We start from the raw sequence: 21,194 nt of genomic DNA, 5'->3' as shown, positions 1-21,194 counted from the left end.
ATCTACTGTTCCCTAGAATTTGGAGCGTGGAAATTAGGAGAGACTCTAGTAGCCTTTCCTACGACTTGGAGGTGTTTCACAAAGGAGATCGTGAGGAGTTCGTAAAGCAAGCAAAGTTAAAGATCCGGCAATTTGGTGATCTGCTCCACCAAAGGTATGTGTCTACATGACATCTAGTAAAGTATATATTTTATTCAACATGTTGATACACCAACGTGATATGCACATTATCTTTATCAAGGTGTAACTAATAAAGTAGTGTGGGGCCCTTATATTTGTTTGTATATGAAACAAGGATAGTGTTTTAGTGTAACTAACACACTAACATCAACGTGGGGCTCCTTTGTTTCTTTTTTTTTTTTTTGGTGAAAGCAACGTGGGACTTATACATTACACAATATTAGATAACCACTCAAACAATTAGTGGTTAGTGGAGCCCACACGGTACACTTTTATAAAACAATTTTCACTTTATTGTTCATCCTCTTCCACGTTAGACATCAAATTTTCAGATTTTATCAAATACAACCATAATCTTTAAAAGACCATAACTTTCTCATTTAAAGTCTAAATTAAGCATGTAAACTGTCGTTTTAAAGCTTATGGAATGTACTTTAAAATCATTAAAAAATATTTGACATTAAACAAGATTTAATGGGTCAAAATAAGCCTGTAAATTTCAGATTTCATGTAAACAATAAAAAATTACAGCTTTTTATTTCTTTCTCTACATGCCATAACATGCCTAAAAAATTACAGATCTGAAAAAATAAAAAATTACAGATCTGAAAAATTTTAAAAAAATTATAGATTTGAAAAATTAAAAATTACTTAAACTTTTAATTTTAGCATGCATATGGGATGATATATTTCAGAGATCATGGCATCATTCAAGACTGAAAACAAGCATAAAACGGCTCTGATACCAATGTTGAATAAATATATACTTTACTAGATGTTATGTAGACACATACCTTTGGTGGAGCAGATCACCAAATTGCCGGATCTTTAACTTTGCTTGCTTTACGAACTCCTCACGATCTCCTTTGTGGAACACCTCCAAGTCGCAGGAAAGGCTACTAGAGTCTCTCCTAATTTCCACGCTCCAAATTCTAGGGAACAGTAGATGATGTCCCAGAGAGACGGCTTATTTTGAGAGAGCACTCAAAACTATACGTATGTTTTTCTCACTGTGTCTAACCACTATCTGACTGATGTAGTAGTATTTAAATACTAGTAGAGATTCACTTATTATTAGATATATGTGATCCCTAAAAGATCTCATCTTTTAAATTTAAATGACTCCAATACTAATATTGATAACTCATATCAATATCTGTTAAGTTCAAATTTAAACTCACTTATCAGATAACCCATGTGGACGATCCATGGGCCATGGTTTATGGGTTGGACCAAAACCAGCCCAATTTCTAACAGTTTTTAATCGAAAACGATTGAAAATTGTACAAAAACCCTTCTCTTTTGCCAAGCAGTAAAAATATAAAAATCCCCAAATTCTGGCGGGAATTTGATTTGGCGGAAATTGTTCATAATTTGACATTTTTACTCAAGCTCGTAGTCGTAGCTTCCCATTATCTTTCAATTTTGTAAACCCTTAGAGAGAGAGATTATCAGCTCTGTATTTTTAGGGTTTCATTTCTTCATCGATAGGTCAGAAATCTCTCTCTCTCTCTCTCTCTCTCTCTCTCTCTCATAATTGTGCGTGTTTTTGAATTTTTATGATTTACATTTTAATTTAGATTTTATTTATTTAGATTTTATTTTTGGGGGTGTTATGGCATTGTTTGGTTTTGTTTTATATTGATCTCTATTTTCATATATTTGAAAAGTAAAATGCTTGAGTAATTAGAATGGGAATGGACGAATTTTTTATTTTTTATTTTATCTCTTATTTGTTTGTGTTATGGCATTGTTTGGTTGCTGAGAAAATGAAGGAAAAAATAAATAGAAACTAGAATGAAAAAAAAAAAATGTAGATGGCATTGTTTTGGGAAATTATGAATTTTAGTTGAGGAATGGAAGTTAGTTGTTGGTGTTGTAGTTTTTTTCTGGGTGATACAGTGTTGATTGGTTGTTGAGAAAATGAAGGAAGAGAGAATGAAAAATGTTCGTGATGTTTGACTTTGGGAAATTGGGTACTCAAGTTGATTTTTTTTTTTCTCATGTTGTAGGACTGTTTTTTTGCTTGATTGTATATTTGTGATATTTGTGTTCAAAAAGGGTTACCTGACTCTCTGTTTGTTTGCCAAGAAAATTGACTAAAAGAGCAGGATATAAATGATGGTAATCTTATATGTTTGCTTGTTTTATGGCATGGAAGTAGTTTTGCCATTTTTTGGTTAGTTTTTTCTTTTATGTTGTCCTGAATAAATTTCTATATTTATCTCTCAGCAATTTGAAGAATGGAATTTAGAATGGCTGACTTATTGGAATGAGAATGGATGATTTTTTCTTGTTATAATTATTTGGTAGTTGAGAAAATGAAGGAAAGAAAAAGGTTGAGTGTTTATAACCTTAGACTTTTCACCATCAGAGGAGTTTAAGAAATTGTGTACTCGGTTGTTTTCATGTAGCAGTTTCTATTTTGTTTGATCAATTTTTTATGATTTGCTGAGTTGACTGTTTAAAAGGGTTTTGCTGACTTTCTGTTTGGTTGCTAAGTAAATTGCGGTAAAGAACAAAATATAAATCTTGCAATGTCACATCTAAGGTTGTTTTTCTGTTTTAATGCCTTAAAAATAAAATGAACACAAAAAGACTTGGTTTAGCAAAGAGACAATTATGCTGTATTACAATGCTTTGGTTTTATGCCTTAAATCTTTAGCCTTTGGGTTTTCTTTAATTTAAGTTCTTCCACCTCCCCTCTCAATGGGAGTTATTTCTTGGGTTTTCAACTCTGATTGCGGCCCTACCTCTTATAGAGTTAGGTTTGTACTTTACAGGCATATATGAGTAGGTCTAAATATCCTATATTGTCACTGACTTGAAATTGGTGTTGGGTTATACTTGCTATGAAGCTAATAGGAAATTAAATGTTGTCATTGTGTAGTGTATGTATACAAAGTACAAGTTTGGGTAGCTATTTGATTTTCTTGATAAGTAGTACTTGAGCTATCTTTAATATTCCCTCAATCAATCCTCTTATTGATGTTAATTTCCCTTTTTTCTTTTCCCTAGAGAACATTTTCATACCATGGATGGAAATGGCCTATCCTCTGATGAAGTCATTGCAAAACTGATTGAGATGGGATTTCAGAATTCTTCTGTCTTGGAAGCTGTAAAAGCAGTGGGTCCATCATTTGATGATGCTCTGGAGTATCTCTCAAATTATTCTCATAGAAATAGTCGGGGTGCATCTAGTAGTTCTAGATGTTCCACAAGCAATGAAAAAAATCTAGGTAAAAGAACCTTGTCCTCCTTACCTTCTTCAGGTCAACTACGACAGTCGAGCATACTGGACCATTTCCAATCCACAGCTAGACCTAAAAAACGCAGGACTGGTTTTCTACCTGATGCATTGGTTCCTGTGGAAGAACATAAGGAAGATCTTTCTGGCATGCATTGTAACCTTGAAACTATGTCGGAATTATTTCCAGTTGACTGCCCTTGGGAGTTGGACATTGCATCAGATTGGGAGAAGAAAGTTGTCAGTCTCTTGCAAAAGCATTTCCGGTATTCATCCTTGAAGAATTTCCAGAAGGAAGCCTTGGCTGCTTGGTTAGCTCATCAAGATTGTCTTGTCCTTGCCGCCACAGGGTCTGGTATGTTTTTATTTATTTTATTTTATTTTATTAAAAATATATTGCTCTGTACACTGTACACATTATATAGTTTTGTTGGGCTCTAATTAGTTGGACATGATAACTTTCTACAGGGAAATCATTGTGTTTCCAGATTCCAGCGTTATTAACAGGGAAAGTTGTAGTGGTGATTTCACCCTTGATTAGTTTGATGCATGATCAATGCTTAAAGCTAGCAAAACATGGGGTCTCTGCTTGCTTTCTTGGTTCTGGGCAACCTGACAGTACTGTGGAACAGAAAGCAATGAGAGGCATGTATAGCATTGTATATGTTTGTCCAGAGACAGTTTTAAGGTAGATGACATACCATGTGACTTGTGTATTACAGAGGAACATGTTTTTAATTTCTTAGAAGTCAAACTCAAAGTCAACTAAGTGTTGGTACCAATTAAATTGGGGCTGGCTCTATGGATCCTCATCAACTAATTAGGCCAATATACTCGTCTGCCAGATCATATTCAAAATCATATTCTCTATTGCTTTCCTCTTTAAGATATCATTTTTTATACATATATATGTGTGGGTGTGTGCGTGCGTGCGTGTGTTTGTGTGTGTATATACATATGTATGTATGGAGGTGTTTATGTTTTTTGTTTCAAGTAGAATAAAGAAACCATATGTCTGTAGATTGATAAAACCACTTCAGAGGCTTGCAGAAGGTCGTGGAATTGCTTTGTTTGCCATTGATGAAGTCCATTGTGTTTCCAAGTGGGGTCATGATTTTCGGCCTGATTACAGGTTTGTGCTTCCCATTCTGGATGACTGTACATCTATATTTCACAGCAGTGGTTTGATTTTATGACTTCACTACTAGCGAATATATATTATCAATAACCAATGGCTTAGCCATGCATTTGGTTCAAATGAAATTCAGGAGAGACTAATCATAGTTAACTTAATCCAACCCCGAAAACCCTGCTTGCAATGTTTTCAATAAGATAATGAGAAGAAGTCCTGTATCTATTTAGTTTCAGACTGTTTCTCTTTTTAGTTTATAATACACTTTGAGCCTTTAATATCCAGCTTGAATCTGCTGTGCCTTTGAAGTTTTAATGTCCGCTCTTTGAGGTTCTTCAACCTAGTTCTTGTACTAGACGATTAGAGTTGTTGCAAACTTGCAATTGTTTGACTTACACATTTAAATGTTACAGGCGACTATCTGTGTTGCGGGAGAATTTCAGTGCTTGCAATTTAAAATTCTTAAAATATGATATACCACTGATGGCCTTGACTGCTACTGCCACAATTCGGGTTCGGGAAGATATTCTTAAATCGCTGTGCATGTCAAAGGAAACAAAAATTGTTATTACTTCATTTTTTAGGCCAAATCTTCGGTTTTCGGTGAGATTTTTATATTATTCTTTTATGTTCCATTTTCAGTATGTTATTGGAGATATATCTTTTCCAGATTGGTCCTTTCTATGCAATTTTTATCAGGATTTTACTATGCTAGAGGATGGTTTCAAGGGTTTCCTAATGGACTCTTTTTGAATAATTATTAGATCGAACTCATAATTTCTTCATAACTTCCATATCATCTTTTTTTTTTTTTTAATTATACTTTATCCTTATTTGTCACTGAAGAAATATCAACAATTCACTTTCTGCCATTTACAGGTAAAACATAGTAGAACATCTTCACCAGCTTCCTATGCAAAGGATTTCAGTGAATTGATAGACATGTATGTCAGAAAGAGAAAGACTGGTGAGAAGAAACAGACTATCATCTCAGAAGAATTAGATGATACATCTTATGGCTCTGATAGTTATGAAATTGAGGATTCCTATACTGGTGGAGATGTTGATGAAGTAGATTCAACGGAGGAAAATGGTTTGACTGCTTCAAAGGGAAAAGAGATGTCAGTTGAATATTTAGAAAATGATGTTGACGTATTTCAGAGTGTGGATGATTGGGATGGTACAAACCTTTGAATTTTGTCTTCCATTCTTATGCTTTATTCTTTGGTCATTTATTAATGTTCTATCAACAAATTTTCAAGATTATGGCTAATTGATGATTTTTTGTTCAATATCTCAATCACTTTTATTCTTGCAGTTGCCTTTGGTGAATTCTATGGACAATCTTCTTGGGAGGAAGGGGATATGAGAGGGTTATCTGAGACAATTGATCCACCAAGTAAACCAGAAGAAAGATTAAGACTTCTGCATGAGCCCTTAGAACAAGGTCCAACCATCATATATGTTCCTACTAGAAAAGAAACATTGAAAATCGCAAAATTTCTTTGTGGTTTTGGTGTGAAGGCAGCTGCTTATAACGCATCGGTATTTTTTGACAATTACTAGAAGTTTATTTATATGCATTGTATTTTAGAGTTTATTCCCAACTTACTAGCAAGTGTGGTCACTTAACCAACCTCTTAGCCCAACAGGAATTCTTTTGACATTATCTTGTGTTTCCCATATTTCTGAACCTGGGTTTTCTTAAAAAATTCAAAAATTATGATTTATCTAGGGTTGCCATTACAATGTGCTGCAGAAACTTGACTAATTGTTGAATCCAAAAGGGTGATGAAATGCCAATTGAAAGGGAAATCAAGTAGATATCTGCATTAGCAACTTTCCTGTTTTTAATGTACTTTCATAACCCTGCTTGTGATGCAGTTCATTTTAAAAGCTAGCTGTAACTACTTGTCACTGTCCAGCAAGAACAATCATTAGTTTCCTATGATCTTATGTTGTATGATAAGTAGATCCTTTTACTTGTAATAGCCTTTATCACTTGTAACAGAAAGTTAGTATTTGATAGGTTGCTAGTGATAAATGCAATAGCCTATCAGTTAGTTAGAGAACTTTGTTAGGCTTTGGTCAATCAAATGGCAGCTGCATGGTAGGTTCTTGTAACTAACTTCCTAACCAATCAAAAGCTTGCTTATGTAACTATAAATAAGCAAGGCTGCCCTCATTGTAATTAGTTGAAATTGAATCCTAGAAATCTCTACTTGTGAGGCATTATTCCAATAGTGTGTCTCTTGAAGAGCTAGTTCGTTCTTTCTTTTCTCTAAGCAACTTAGCTTTCTAAAACAGCCCTCCTTTTCACAAATTTCCTCCACCGGCTTGCTAATGGTAGTATTTTGAAACTTTTTGACCTAGTTGTCCTACTAAGCTTCTCATAAATTTTTACATATCATATCCTTTGTGTAACATTCTCACTAGTAGCATGTAGATTACTTAACTCCTATAAAAATGTTGGCAAAAATTCAATTATGAAATTTTTACTAGATTTAATTTTTGTCAATTTAGTCCCTCACTTTTAGTCTGGTCCTTAAGTCCAAATCTGTAAGCAAATGGAGCCATTTAACATTTTTTTATATATATTAATTTTAAAATAATATGCATCACATAACAAGATATAGTAAATGGCGCATCTCATGAATGCTTTTATTTAAATAATTAATAAAAGAAGAATCTTTAAATGTTATTGTTTGCTAACAGATTTGGATGGAAGGGACTAAATTGAATTTTTGCCTAAAATTTTATACATTTGGTATTGAACTAATATGGCCTTATTTCCTCACAGTTGCCAAAATCACATTTAAGGCGGGTTCACAAGGAATTTCATGAAAATACTTTAGAGGTAAGGATTTTAGCTTTTCATGGAAGATGCTGAAAATGCATAAGGCATTTTTGTGTGTGAGCGCACGTGCATATGCATAGACACTTTGATACATAACTAGATTTGTATATACTGTGTTTGATTTTAGGCCATTGGGTTATTTTAATGCATGTAATAGATAGATGTATATATGTCATATGTTATTTATCAACAACTAGATAGATGTATATATGTTACTCATCAAAAAAAAGTAGATGTATATATGTCATATGTAGTTTATGAGTGTATTTTCTGAGTTAAAAGGCACTTTTTTCATCCATCTTTTACCTATTAAGAGTCAAGTTGCTGTCCAAATCAGAAACTAGATATTAGTGGATTGGAAATATAACTTTTAGGCCTTTACTTGATCTAAGTGGAATTACTGATTTTCTTTAGTTAACTGAAAGAGGTTAATTAGATGAGATTCAAACTTTAGTTTGGATTAGTAATTTTATTGTTTTAGTTTTATCTTTTCTCACCTTTAGAGGAATAAAGCATGTGTTCCCACAATCAGTAGAATTTTCTGCAAGGAGTACTTACTACTATTTGTGTGTAAACAGTGTCTTTGTTATAAAATTTTCACTTATATTAATCTAGAGGCTTAAATATGCTTTTAGTCTTCAACATTTTGGCGTGTTCATTTCAGTGCTCAACAAATTTCATTTTTCATTTTAGTGCTTAATCTTTTAACAGTGTTTCATTCCTGTCCTTACTGTCACCTACCTGACAAATCAATCCCCTCCGATGAAACCCCATCCAGCTCTTTGTGTTGTCTATTGCATACTTAAACACTTTAGTTACTACCATACAATGCAAACTAAGAAAGCCACTTTCTGTATGGTTTTGAGAATGTGAGAAATAAAGAATAAATTTGCTGAACTCAAAACAAAAATCATCTGATTCCATTTCCACTCAAATGAGCCTAACTTACAATTATATATATATTTCTGAGTCATTTGAATTTCTTGATTACAAGATCCAAACTTCGCATTTCTCTTACCTTGGTTTTCTCTCCGCCTATATTACAAGATCCAAACTTCGCATTTCTCTTACCTAGGTTTTCTCTCTGCCTAAGCAGACCATAACTTATTTTCCTTTTCCCACATTTTCTCAGCTACCAAACTATGTACTAAAAAACAAGAAAAAAAAAAGAAAAAGAAAGAAAAAGAAATGGTATTATCAGAGTATGACCAAGAGGTTGTTTTACCAAAAAAATGACCTTGAGGCGGTGCTAAGGAGAGAGAATTTCAATGGCAGAGTAATCAGCTCTTTCAGCATTGGCGGAGGAAACAAGAGAGTTGATATTGTCACTTGCAGTGAAGGAATTGGATGAGGGCGAGGCCTTTGTGGTCATATGATAAACCTTAGAAGTGGAGGGCTGTGGCTATGATGAGGAAGAGTGAGCTGTGACAGATTTGAATATGAGCTGAGTTGTAGAGATAGAGGGTATAAGAGAAACAAGTGAGGGGATTGAGTTTGGAAAGAGAGAGAATGAGATCCAAAGAGAGAGCATGTGTGATCTGTCAGGTTGCCAAGAAAGTGAAGGAAAAGAAAGTGGGGATGGTTTTTTGAATCATTTTGTTCTTCTCTTTCCCCCTTCAAAATTGAGGAATGAAGATTTTTTTCCCATTAAGATGCTGATGTTTTTTAAGTGCCACTAAATATATTTTTATTATAATAAATGACACATAAGCATTCCATTAGCTTTGTCAGCAATTTCCTTCAGTTAGGTGACAGTAAGGGCGTGAATGAAACACTAAATTTGTTGAGTACTAAAATGAAAACTTCCCAAAAGTTGAGGACCAGCAGCATATTTAAGCCTACTTTAATTTAAAACCGCCTATGGTGTGTATTTCTGTACTACCTGATTGTGAGGCTGCTTATATTTTATTGAAGTTTGGTTTACTAAAATATTTGATCTAGAAGAGCAGCAAGACTTCCTTCTCAAACAAGTATTTGATTCCATTATTTTGGTTCCAAATATACATTGCTGTTGAGAATTTCAGCTAGCTATTTTTCTTGAATTCCAGTCGATTATTTATACCGTACCCTATATTATTTCTTTTCCAACTTGAAATCCTAACCCTTCTCTCCGTGGATGCTACTAAAATGGCTGTTTTAATTGTTTCAGACTTGTTATTTGTTATTGTTTAGCCTTTGCCTGCCTTAATCATGTTTTGCATGAGTTATAATGTGCAATCATTCTTTTCTACAGTGTAATCCATTTTATTAGCTTTTTTTAAAAGGAAATTTATGGATTTCTCCTTTCTATGTCCTACCAGACTTGTCCATTTTAAACATTGTCTTTTCTTGTCGTGTAATCCATTTTATTAGCTTTTTTTAAAAGGAAATTTATGGATTTCTCCTTTCTATGTCCTACCAGACTTGTCCATTTTAAATATTGTCTTTTCTTGTCATTAATGCAATGTTTAAGTTTTTTTTTTTTTTTTTGGATATAAATTAACTTGAATACTGAATAAAATTCATCTAGAGAGGTTGGTCTATGGTCTTATGACATTCGCATTCCATACTGTTTCATGTAAACTAATCTTTGATCCCTATTCTTGCTATATCAATCAACAGAACACAATCTCTTTATTATTTCATTCCTCCAGTTTATTTGATGAGAATAATACGGAGATAGAAATTTTCATTTTGTACTCAAACTTTTTTTTTCTCCTACCTGCAGGTAGTTGTTGCAACAATTGCTTTTGGAATGGGGATTGACAAGTCAAATGTCCGAAGAATCATCCATTATGGTTGGCCACAGGTGATTTTTTTATTTTTATTTTTATTTTTTAAAGTTTAATCTTGCTGCCAGTGCCATATTTACTGGGTTTCATGATCTCCAGGCCTTCCCGCTATGAGATATTCCCAGTGCAGAAGCATATTTATTTATAATGACCATGCATTAACTGTTGCATATTTCCTAAATATCAATTATTGAACTTTTCTTTGTTGAAAGTTGCATGTCTGATGTGCCTGCCAAAATTATTAATTTTTTTCCTGGTTATAAAATTTTTCAGTATTTGTAGTGTGATTCTGTGAGCTTTAACCATTGATTTGCTTACAGAGTTTGGAGGCATACTATCAAGAAGCAGGTCGAGCTGGCAGGGATGGGAAATTAGCAGATTGCAGTAAGCTTTTTTTATATTTTTATATTTTTAATGAGTAATAAATTATGCTTTTGAAGTGTATGTTGTTGCCTAATTCAAATGAAATGACACCTCCTTCCCTTATGAAAACCAGGTGGTGGAAAGGTCATGAGTTCAAAATTTGCAAGATGCATGTGTAGCTTACCAATAAAAAAATGTTTGCAATTTTTTTTTTACTTGCATACAGTGAGTGCTTTCTATGCTTAACACCGGAATTTTGAAACTCCTTTTTCACCATATCTTGCCTTTTGGGAAATTGTTCGTATTGTGAAGTTTAGATAATTGAATGGTGTGTTGTAAACTGTTATACAAAGCAAAATCAAAATGCGTTTTGGAATTGTCATTATGAATTCTAAAAGTTTCTGCAAAATCTGTTTATGTTTTTTCCAAGCAGCTCTATATGCAAACCTAACACGTGTACCGTCACTCTTGCCAAGTAAAAGAAGTGAAGATCAGACAAAACAAGCATATAAGATGCTATCTGATTGCTTCAGGTTAATGTTAAATAGATTTCCTTAAAGCCATGTTTGCCTTTTACTTTTAGGAACATTTTATTACAAATTATTTTGATATACTTGCAGATATGGGATGAATACTTCATGCTGTCGGGCTAAGATACTTGTGGAGTACTTCGGAGAGGATTTTAGTTGTGATGCATGTCTCTTGTATGTATTAATTACTTTCATTTCTATCTTTCATCTCAAAAGAAAAAAAAAAATTACTTTCATCTACCATTATCATTTCTTTTTTGGAATAGCAATTTTATAGAGGTTAACTCAATGAGAGGTGTTAAGTCCACAACATTTTCACAACAAATTATAGGTGGTTAGTTGTTATTGGTTCTAATTTGAACTTACAGTTAATATTTACTTTTCTATCCCATCAATAACAATTCGTAACAACCTGCCACATAGGATTTGTTGTGAAAAATGTTGTGAAAATGTTGTGGGCATAGGATTTCTCTAGCTCAATAGTTATTATCCAACTAGCTAGTCTGCTACATTGTCATGGTTAGTAATCTCAATCTAATGTTGTTCTACATTTTCAGGTGTGATCTGTGCACTGATGGAGTTCCTCAAATGCAGAATTTGAAAGAGGAGGCGGATCTTTTAGTACGGGTTATTGCTACTAATTGTGTAAGTATCATGTATGATTATTTCAGTTGTGTTGATATCTCTTATAAAAAAAATAAAAAAAGTTGTAGGAAGATCTAATCTTCTATTATTCTTTAGGTATTAGTCTGCGTTTTAGCTGCTATACATTACTATTTTTGACTATCCGATGATGGATGGGGGTTTTTGATCATTCTTGGTATTTTTTGGAACACATTTTTCTACAATTGGATTTATATTTCATTAAACTAAATGCATGAGTCCATCTTAAGAAGTGATTGCCAACTTGTCAAGAATATTACTTTGGAGTATCAAAATTCTAAGTAGTTGATGGACATATCATGTGCTCTTGGAGCTGACAGTTATTATTATTCCCAAAATGAGATGTATGTTGAATATCAGGGGAGCACTTTCATGGATGACTCATATGATGATACTACATGCACTGACATTAAGCAACGGAGATCTATGGAAATGTTGAATCTCAGAGCGTATGTCAGCAAAATAAGGGAGCTGGTGATTCTCTCTCTCTCTCTCTCTCTCACACACACACACACACACAGAGCTTCTTGGATTCTTGATATGATGTTTACTGTTTAACACGTTTTTCAAATTCTTTGCCATTTGATTGTTTTAATGTGTTGACTAAATGTAGTGTCAAAAATTTGTGACAACTGATCTGCTATGGTGGCGAGGTCTTGCACGAATTCTGGAAGGTAAAGGGTACATCCAAGAGGCAGATGACAAGGTATATACAATCAGAAAATAACGTTTGCTGCAAATTTTAGTCGATTTATATAATGGGAGTGGCAAATACCTTGGGAGGTTTTATCCTCAGGGAATTACTTGGACAATTCAGCTACCATGGCTTAAGGATTTGGCTGAAATTTTCACCAGCTGCTGGTCCAATAGTCACCTGCATTTCACTGGAAGAAAAAAGAACAAGTCTGGTCTTCTAATATTATATGGGTACTAAACATTTGGTCATCTGTGTCATGCAACAACATAAATTCTTATAGGTTTTTTTTAAAAAAAAAACCAAAATTAGTAGTTGATCATAAAAGTCTGTCCCTCACAAATTCCAACTAGGGATAGAAACAGTTGAGTACTTGTTTTACTGTGTTTTTGGGGAAAATATGTGCTCACCTGCCTAAAACTGTAGAGCAACGTTTAAAACAAGTTCATTTATGCTTGCATGTCTTAATGCATCCCATGCATGTGGTATTGTGTTTGTGTGCCCATGTTTCCTTATGTGTGCATGTATGTTGCAAGCCCTTCATTTAGTTAATTTTACAGTACTGTTTGTGCAGATTCATGTTCAGATAAAATTCCCAGAGCCAACAAAATTAGGACTGGAGTTTCTGAGATCTAAAGGGGATGAAACTTTCGATGTTTATCCTGAAGCAGATATGCTGCTCTCAATGAACAAGTGCACATCTTATTCAACTTTCACAGAATGGGGAAAGGGCTGGGCAGATCCTGAGATTCGTCGTCAGCGCTTAGAAAGGATGCGACAAAATCCAGATGGGTCCCGTGGTAAACAGAAGCAACGAAAGTCCCGGATGTCAAGAAAGTCACGGAGTAGAAAATCAAATAAAAACAACTCAGATTTGAGAACTGTCAGAGGTAGAATAGAAGCAAAACTCTCAAAATACAAATGACAGATCAAGGTCATTGAATTAATGAAAATGCATATGTATTGAATATGTGATTTGGTTGTTTTGATAATTCAATATCAAAGATTGAAAGTTAAAAGAGAAGAATGTATTTTTTTTTACTATAAAAGAGTTTTGTATGTAGGTCTTGTAGTAGAGTAGTGCATACCAAGATTGTAATCAATTACAGAACCTGATTCATTTGTAGTTTTTAGGGACAGGAGGTGAAATAAGGGTGCTTTTAATTCCATGGTTTATATATCCAAAAAAATAGAGAAAAAAATTGTGCAAAGAAAACAATTATACTGCAAAAGATTTGTTGCACATGGTGATCTTTGAAATCATTACCACGGCATGGGAGGCTCTCAGTGACAAGTTGAGTCGAGAAGTGTATGATGTTGGTGCTGGTCTGTTGCGTTTGCTGAGCAAACAACAAGAGACTAGAAAGGTTGAGAGCAAGACGTTGGAGTTATTGGAAAGAAAAGATGTGCATCCGATCGAGGACATGAGTAGAAGAAACCGTGCCAAAAGGATCACCTAAGGCTAAGGTTGGCTTGGCTACGATGTATATGATGTTTTTGTGGGTACAAAAGAAACAATTTCTTGATTTCTTGCTATGTAGAAGATTTGTTCTTTCTTGTTTTCTTGCTATCTATATGTATAGAATATTGATAGGACTTTCTTTTCTTTTGGTTTTGAGGTTGGCTAGGGTTTGATAGAAAGGAAATAAGCATGGAAAAAGAGATAAGGATTGGTAGTTGGTGAATCAGATTGGAAGTACAAATTTGTCTTATTTTTCTTTGTAATAATTCATTGCAATATGTTCTACCGGCATTTTTATTTTATTTATTTATATGGCACTAGTTGTAGACTTGTGCAATGAGCAAAAAAATTGATGATTTATTGTTTTTAAGTGAAAAATGAAAATAGTAGATGAGACTTATAAGTATTAGTTCCAAACTTTTCTTAAAATGATGTGATTATTTTTTAACAAACTATAGTTGACAATTGATACAATATATTAAAATTTCTAAATTAAGCTATCTATATTTATTATTTGAAAGTGTTTTAAATTTTGCAAGGTTTTTATTTTTTTTTTATTTTTATTTTTTAAGGAAATATAATTCATTTTACCTTCAATTATTATATAAAGTGAGATATTTTGTAAATAATATAATGGGTGGTTAAAATTTATTTCTGGTGGTTCATCCTCTATATGATATAACTAAATCCATTTCTTATATTAGATATAGATTGGTTCATATTGGGCCTTATTAAAGTTTTTCAATTTTTGATTCTCGAACTGCATAATCATTCATAAATTTTTTTATGAATGTATAGTAATTATATGAATAGAAAAAATAGTGTCATGATTAACGTATAGTGAAGAATTTCTAAATGGCCTTCATAGCAAAGTAAAAAAGGTTTAGTGTATCATATTAGGATGTTTACATAGCAGAGAAAGGTTGTTTAATTAAATAGAAGAGAAGGTTGAAAGTGAAATCCTGAAAATTTGAAAATTGGCTTGTGATTTAATAAGAAAGCAACTTTTGAAAGCCTTGGAAGTTTGTAAAAGTTTATAATCCTTGCCTATAGAAAATGCTGAAAAAGATGGAGGGTGCTAATTAATTTTGATAAGTGTGCTTGTTGTGAACATATGGTGGATCAGCACTCAAAGTGGCAATAACTATCAAATTAAAATAAGCATTGTGCAGTGCCACATTCATAGATTTATTAGATTTTCTTATTAGCCATTCTTTTTAGACAGACATGCTTGACAAGTCACTGTTCCTAATATGGAACCAAAATAAATTTGTCTTGGGTAAGAATTAATTAAGCACTACGATTTGTCTTGTTGATCGAGATTAGCTAGAGACTAGAATAATGGCTGTTATAGTCTCGTTTTCTCTTTCCTAGCAGCAATTTTTGTGAAAAAGAGATTAAGATTGGAAGTACAAATTGGTCTTATTTTGCGTTGTAGTAATTCATTGAAGTATGTTTTACTTTTTTTTTTTTTTTCCTCACGTTCTGAAGGTGTTTTTGTGTTTACAATTTTTTTATTGCATTGGTACTTATTGGGCCATGCTATGAACTTTATTAAATTCTTTAACGGCAAAATTGTTCTTAAAAACCTTTTTATGAAGGTATAGTAATTGTATAAAAAGGAAAATAGTGTTATCTTTGAAATTTGAATAGTTTAGAATTTTTAATTAGCTTTCATAGCAAAGTGAAAAAAAAAGAAAAGTGTATAATGATATATGCTTACGAAACATTTCCTTTCCCAATAGAAGTAAATATGTTGTAACAGAATTTCAAACATTATACTGTTTACATAGGAGAAGGAGGTTTGTGAAACCTGAAAGGTTGGAAATTGGTTTGCAGAGTTTAGCGCTAGAAACATTGGGTACTTGTTTTACAGTGTTTTTGCGGGAAAGTAGGTGCTCACATGCCTATTACTATTTAGGAAGTATGGACACTTTATTTAGGGTGCCGTATTCATGTTGTATTTGTATTGTACTCGTGTCATACTGATATCGTACCGCCATTTTTTGTCATAATTTTTCAGAAATTGTTTGTATTACAGTATTTTTCAGAAATTGGTCATATTACCGTATCGTACCTGTACTGTGTCCATGTCCTGCTTCCTAAAATACTGTAAAGGAATGTTTAAAACAAAGTTATGTATGTTTGCGTGTCTGAATGCACCCATGGCATTGTCAATTGTGTTTGTGTGCCCATATTTCTATGTTTATGCATGTATGTTGCTAGCCCTTTAATTAATTAAATTTTAATGAACTGATCGTGCAGATTCATGTTCATATATAATTCCCAGAGCCAACAAAACTGGGTCTGAAGTTTCTGAAATCTAAAGGGGAGGAACCTTATCCTGAAGCAGATATATATGCTGCTCTCAATGAGCAAGTGCCAATCTTATTCAAGTTCCACATTTTGGTCTCATTGAATTAATTAATTAAAGTGTACATGTATTGAATGTGATTTGGTTGTTTTGATCCTTCAGTATCAAAGATTGAAACTTAGAAGAGTTTTGTATATGGGTGTTGTAGTATAGTAGCATACTAGCATGATTCATTTGTAGTTTTGGTGACTAGATGTGCAAATGGGCTGCATTTACATTTAAAAAAAAAAAAAAAAACAACTAAAAAAACATAAATACAAATCATTTTTCCTGTCCCATCCCGTCTCTTCTATGCCTCTATCTCATGAGTATTTTTTGCCCTATTCCGTTTTGTCTTATCCTATCTCATGAGTTTTTTTTTTGCCCTATCTTTTCTTGTCTTATCCCGAATGTGTGTATGTATATATTAATTATTTTTAGTCTCATGTTTAAAATTTAATTCTGTTATCATTCTCTAAAATATTTGCTTTCTCTAACTCTTACTTTTAATCATAATTCTCTTTCAGCTCATTATTAATATATTAAAGTCATCTCAATAATAAAATACATCCAATCCACTTTGCTGATAAACTACCTACCATGTGATTTTCCCTTACGTTAACTTGTTGCCATCTCTATTTATTTTTTAGGATAAACTACGTATTTAGTCCCTATCTTTTATATCATATTTCAATTTAGTCTCTAACTTTTCAATTGTGTCAATTTGGTCTCTAACGTTTTAGTGTCGTATCAATTTAGTCCCTGTCATTATCTTTTGGATGGAAAAGTCTGATGCGTCAAACGGTGTAAATAATATAAACAAATTTTGCCACATCATTTGCCACCTATCAAATCTTAAAAAAAAAAAACCCAAATCAGATCTTTGCTTATTTTGTTTGATAGAAGTTATTGAACCACACAAAAAACACTCAATAAGTGAGGGCTAAAAGATTCAGAGGTTACCTTCAAGAGTTTTCACAAAAGCGTCAAATTGGAGAACTAGATATGGTGAACGAAATTACAAAACTGGGGCTCTCTATCTCCTTCTACCCAAAAATCTGCCCAATTAAAAGGGAATCTTAAAGGTGAACGAAAAGGAAAACAAAAATATAAAATTTTTGTTAATAAAGGGTTGACAAAAAAAGAAGAAAAAAGGCAATGTATATGTCTTCCAACCGTAGAAACCCAACTGAGGAGATGATAAATGATTCTTTTTGGGATTTTATGAATTTATGGCTAATTAGAAGGCATTTTAGAAGAGTATTGATCTTGGCCCAGGTAAATGTTCAAGCTGGTAAAGCTCCATAATTTCCGCCATAGACAAATCGCAACAAAGACCAAACTTAGATTACCAAAAAATTTTAATCATCTCCTTGTAGTGTCTCACCCTTCTCTACAGAGGACCAAAACGTGAAGAACTAAAAAACGTGAAGAACTCATGACCCAGGGATTTTTTTTTTTTTTTTTTTTTTTTTTTGAGGAAAGGGATTTTTTTTTTTTTTTTTTGTTGATAGACGTGAGTTAGGGATTTTGATTCCAAAAGTTACTCACTTTCACTTATTTTTTGTTATTGCTGTTTGTTTGTTTTTTTGTTTTTGTTTTTTTTTTTTTAAAATTTAAATTATGCTGACAAGTTAGTCTAGTTGGCAGTTGATGTGTAAATTATTTATTATTTATTTAAGCCGTTTGACACATTAAAATTTTCCATCTAAGAGATAACAACAGAGACTAAATTGACACATCATTGAAAGTTTAGAGACTAGATTGACACCATTGAAAGGTTAATGATTAAATTGAAAAATGATATAAAGGATAGGGACCAAATACGTGGTTTACCATATTTTTTATTTATAATAGTTTCTTGTAGCCATCTTTATTAATAAGTTTATCGGTGCAAACATTTTCATAACTATTATTTAGAATTATTGTACTCATTATTTCTTTTATAAAATTGACCCTTTACCATTACAATAAATTATAAAAATTGTACATATATATATCAGTTATTATTCTAACTTAAAATTGACACTTTACCATTACAATAAACCCAATCTAGGCATCTCAACGCATGGTAAACCCACTTCAAAAAAAAAAAAAAAAAAAAAAAATTACATGGTAAAACCGGGTATCAACTTGAATGAGCTATTCAAATTTGAGATGCACATATCAGTTGAACCGGTTTGGAAAAACTAGGAAAACTGACGGTGGACCAGACTAATTTTTGATTCTTTGACTGTTCGAGTTTTTGAAACCATGATTTCAACACATTTTTGAGCATAAGACTATAGTTTAGTTGGGTCTTCTCTTATTTCTAAATATCAATCGAATAATATTTATGTTTTGATTTTTTTTTAATATATTTTAATACGTTATTGGACTATTTTTCATATGTTTATATAAAATGTATTTTAAAAATTTTAATTCTAAAAATAATCAAAACAATCAGTATTAGAATAAATATGATGTTTGAAATGATAACTATCTCTCTTGGCAATGTTGAATTTAATAATGGATTTCAATAGTAAATTTATCTGGAAAATTATTAATTTTAATTTTAATTTTGATAGAGAAAAATGAAAAGTAAAATTTTTGAAAAATTAAAAATTTTTACACCCTTCAACAATCGCAAACATAGTAACATATTAATAAGATGCACAACAATTGAAAAGAGTATAATATATTTAAAAAATAATATTTACAATATTTATTAAGCCTTAGTTAACCGAGTATTTAGTTATTTACCCCAAAATTTTTTTTTAAAAAAAATTGTTAACCGAGTAAGCCTCGGAAACACATAATTAACCGACCTACATATGCATTACATAAATTAATCTTTCCAAACATCAATCCCATATTCACAGACTAAGAGTTACCGCAAAACTCTCTTTTTCTTCTTTGTTTTCTCTTTCCTATGTTGTTGTTCTTTGCCTGAATCAAACTCTGAAACCAAACCATCTTTGTTTTCTCTTTCCTAAGTTTGTTGTTGTTGTTCTTTGCCTGAATAACTCTGAGACCAAACAATGACTGATATGTTGTTAGACATGGCCAAAGAGAAGTGGCTCAGAGGAAACCACAAGGAGGCGTATGAGCTAGCGACTGCGGCAAACAAAGTCGACCCTTACTTTTACAACGTGGACAAGCACTACGCCGTTTACAGAGCTTACTATGTGGCTGAGACTAAGAAGAACAAGTTGGGACACAGTGATCTCTATCGAATTCTTGGCCTAAAACCTGACCCATCTCTCAGCGTAGACACTATCACATCCAAGTACTGCAAGTTGGTCAAGTTGGTGCACCCTGATGTGGTTTGTTCCCCGGCTGCACATGGTGCTCTTCAAATCATTACCACCGCATGGGAGGCTCTCGGTGACGAGTCGAGTCGAAAAGCGTATGATGTTGGTGCTGGTCTGTTGGTTTTGCCGAGAAAACAACAAGAGACTAATAAGGTTGAGAGGCAAGACGTTCAAGTTAATGGGAAGAAAAGATGTGCACCCGAGGAGGACATGAGTAGAAGAAACCGTGCCAAAAGGGTCACCTAAGGTTGGCTTGGCTTGATGCACAAGAAACGATTTCTTGGTTTCTTGTTGTATAAAAGATTTTTTTTTCCCCTGTTTTCTTGGTATGAATATGTATAGAACATACAATTTGATCAGATTGGAAATACAGATTTGTCTAATTTGACTCTATAGTAATTCATTGCAATATATTGACTTCTTTTTAGTATAAATTGTTGCAAATTGGAGAAAGGTGATTTGAACCCTAGATTGTGGAGAATAGTTAATGTCATTGAGTTGAGAGGGTTTTGAGTTTACAATTTTTTATTACATTGGTCCTGATTGGGCTATTTTATAAAATTTGGAATTTTCTTTATTTTTTATTTTTAACGAGTTATTACCATGTGAAAAGGAGAAATTTATATAGTAAAGAATTTTTGGATGGCATTCATGGCAAAGTCAAATTTTTTTTTTTTTTAATGAATTTAGTAATTACATATGTTCTTGTTACAGAGTTCAATCTCATGATTTTTTACATAGTGAAAAGTGAAACCTAAAAGGTTGGAAACTGGTTTGTCGAAGTTTATAATCATTGCATGGAGAAAATTCTGTAGTAGATAAGGTGCTAATTTTGATAAGAAAGGTTTTTGTGAAAATATGGTGTATTAGACTAACAGTGCTTAAAGGGGCAAAAAGCCAAAAAACTACCTAATAAAAACAAGCATTGTGCAGTAACATAAACAAAGATTGTTCGATTGAATCATCTCAGACATTCTCTTAAACAGGTATTTGCTTGACAAGCCACTGCCCCTAATATAAGTACAAAATAAATTTGTTCAGGGCAGAAATTAATGACTGTTACTGTCTGGTTTTGTCTTTCCTAGCAGCAACATGTGAATTCTAATTTGGATCTGCATTTAGGTGTTTCAATATACTATTAATTGTCATTGCATTTCCTCAAATAACATTTCAGTCTACTCTACTCAATTCAACCCAACAGTCCCTTAAAATCAACCATTGCAAACAATTCAATCTACATATTTCAAAGCTCTACATAAAAAAATAAAAAATATTAAAAAAAATGTTACAACCTGATTGGTAATGGGCTGTATCGATCTCTTGAACACACCAAGTAATTTAGCCTACCGGAATGGTGCCAGAGGATTGGGACTACGTGGGGCTTTCGAGCTTCTAAGCTCTTTGCAAACATGGTCTAACATCCCCAGAAAGTCTCTCACAATGACAAATATTCGAAGTGGGTTGGCTTCGTCTTTGCTCACGTCTCCATGAAAGTACTCAGTAATTTCTTTGACATGTGTAAGGACCATATTTTCATCACCCTGCAACTCTTTCAGATTTTTCTCTGCATAATTTAGGAAGGATCTCATTGAGTTGACAAAGTTCGCATTTTGTTCATCCCTACACAAGTCTTTATGTACTAGATGTTG

At 32.9% G+C, this 21,194-nt stretch overlaps 2 protein-coding genes across 3 annotated transcripts in view; one reads left to right on the top strand and one right to left on the bottom strand.

Moving 5' to 3' along the window:
* Positions 1–1,477: 1,477 nt before the first annotated feature.
* On the top strand, positions 1,478–14,149 carry LOC115981723 (ATP-dependent DNA helicase Q-like SIM). Of its 2 annotated transcripts, XM_031104048.1 has the most exons (17): positions 1,478–1,671; positions 3,199–3,782; positions 3,896–4,115; positions 4,449–4,559; positions 4,973–5,162; positions 5,439–5,739; positions 5,878–6,104; positions 7,360–7,416; positions 10,124–10,204; positions 10,508–10,571; positions 10,984–11,083; positions 11,171–11,254; positions 11,638–11,725; positions 12,104–12,217; positions 12,357–12,449; positions 12,540–12,670; positions 13,012–13,122. In XM_031104048.1, exons 2-17 carry the CDS (start codon positions 3,215–3,217, stop codon positions 13,025–13,027), a joined length of 2,445 nt encoding a protein of 814 aa, XP_030959908.1. In that variant the 5' UTR covers positions 1,478–1,671; positions 3,199–3,214; the 3' UTR covers positions 13,028–13,122. The 2 variants fall into 2 exon arrangements, with proteins under 2 accessions (XP_030959908.1, XP_030959907.1); XM_031104047.1 differs by lacking the exon at positions 12,540–12,670 and having other exon boundaries at positions 1,480–1,671; positions 13,012–14,149.
* A 6,370-nt stretch (positions 14,150–20,519) lies between these two features.
* Positions 20,520–21,194, bottom strand: part of LOC115980026 (formin-like protein 11) — an 18,577-nt gene continuing 17,902 nt past the window's right edge. Inside the window, exon 5 of the mRNA XM_031102216.1 lies at positions 20,520–21,190. Within this exon, the coding sequence (XP_030958076.1) occupies positions 20,889–21,190 (302 nt within the window). The 3' untranslated portion in view covers positions 20,520–20,888. The remainder of the gene's footprint in view (positions 21,191–21,194) is intronic.

This window comes from Quercus lobata, chromosome 3, assembly GCF_001633185.2.
Source record: "Quercus lobata isolate SW786 chromosome 3, ValleyOak3.0 Primary Assembly, whole genome shotgun sequence".
In the NCBI taxonomy this organism is placed as follows: Eukaryota; Viridiplantae; Streptophyta; class Magnoliopsida; order Fagales; family Fagaceae; genus Quercus; species Quercus lobata.
Note: the sequence above shows the minus strand (reverse complement) of the source record. Positions and strands in the feature narration are given on the sequence as shown.

Coding starts and splice junctions, on each gene's coding strand:
- LOC115981723 (XM_031104047.1), top strand. CDS start 3,215: ATGGATGGAAATGGCCTATCCTCTGATGAAGTCATTGCAAAACTGATT. Junction 6,105..7,359: donor CAGCTGCTTATAACGCATCG/GTATTTTTTGAC, acceptor ATTTCCTCACAG/TTGCCAAAATCACATTTAAG. Junction 7,417..10,123: donor TTCATGAAAATACTTTAGAG/GTAAGGATTTTA, acceptor TCCTACCTGCAG/GTAGTTGTTGCAACAATTGC.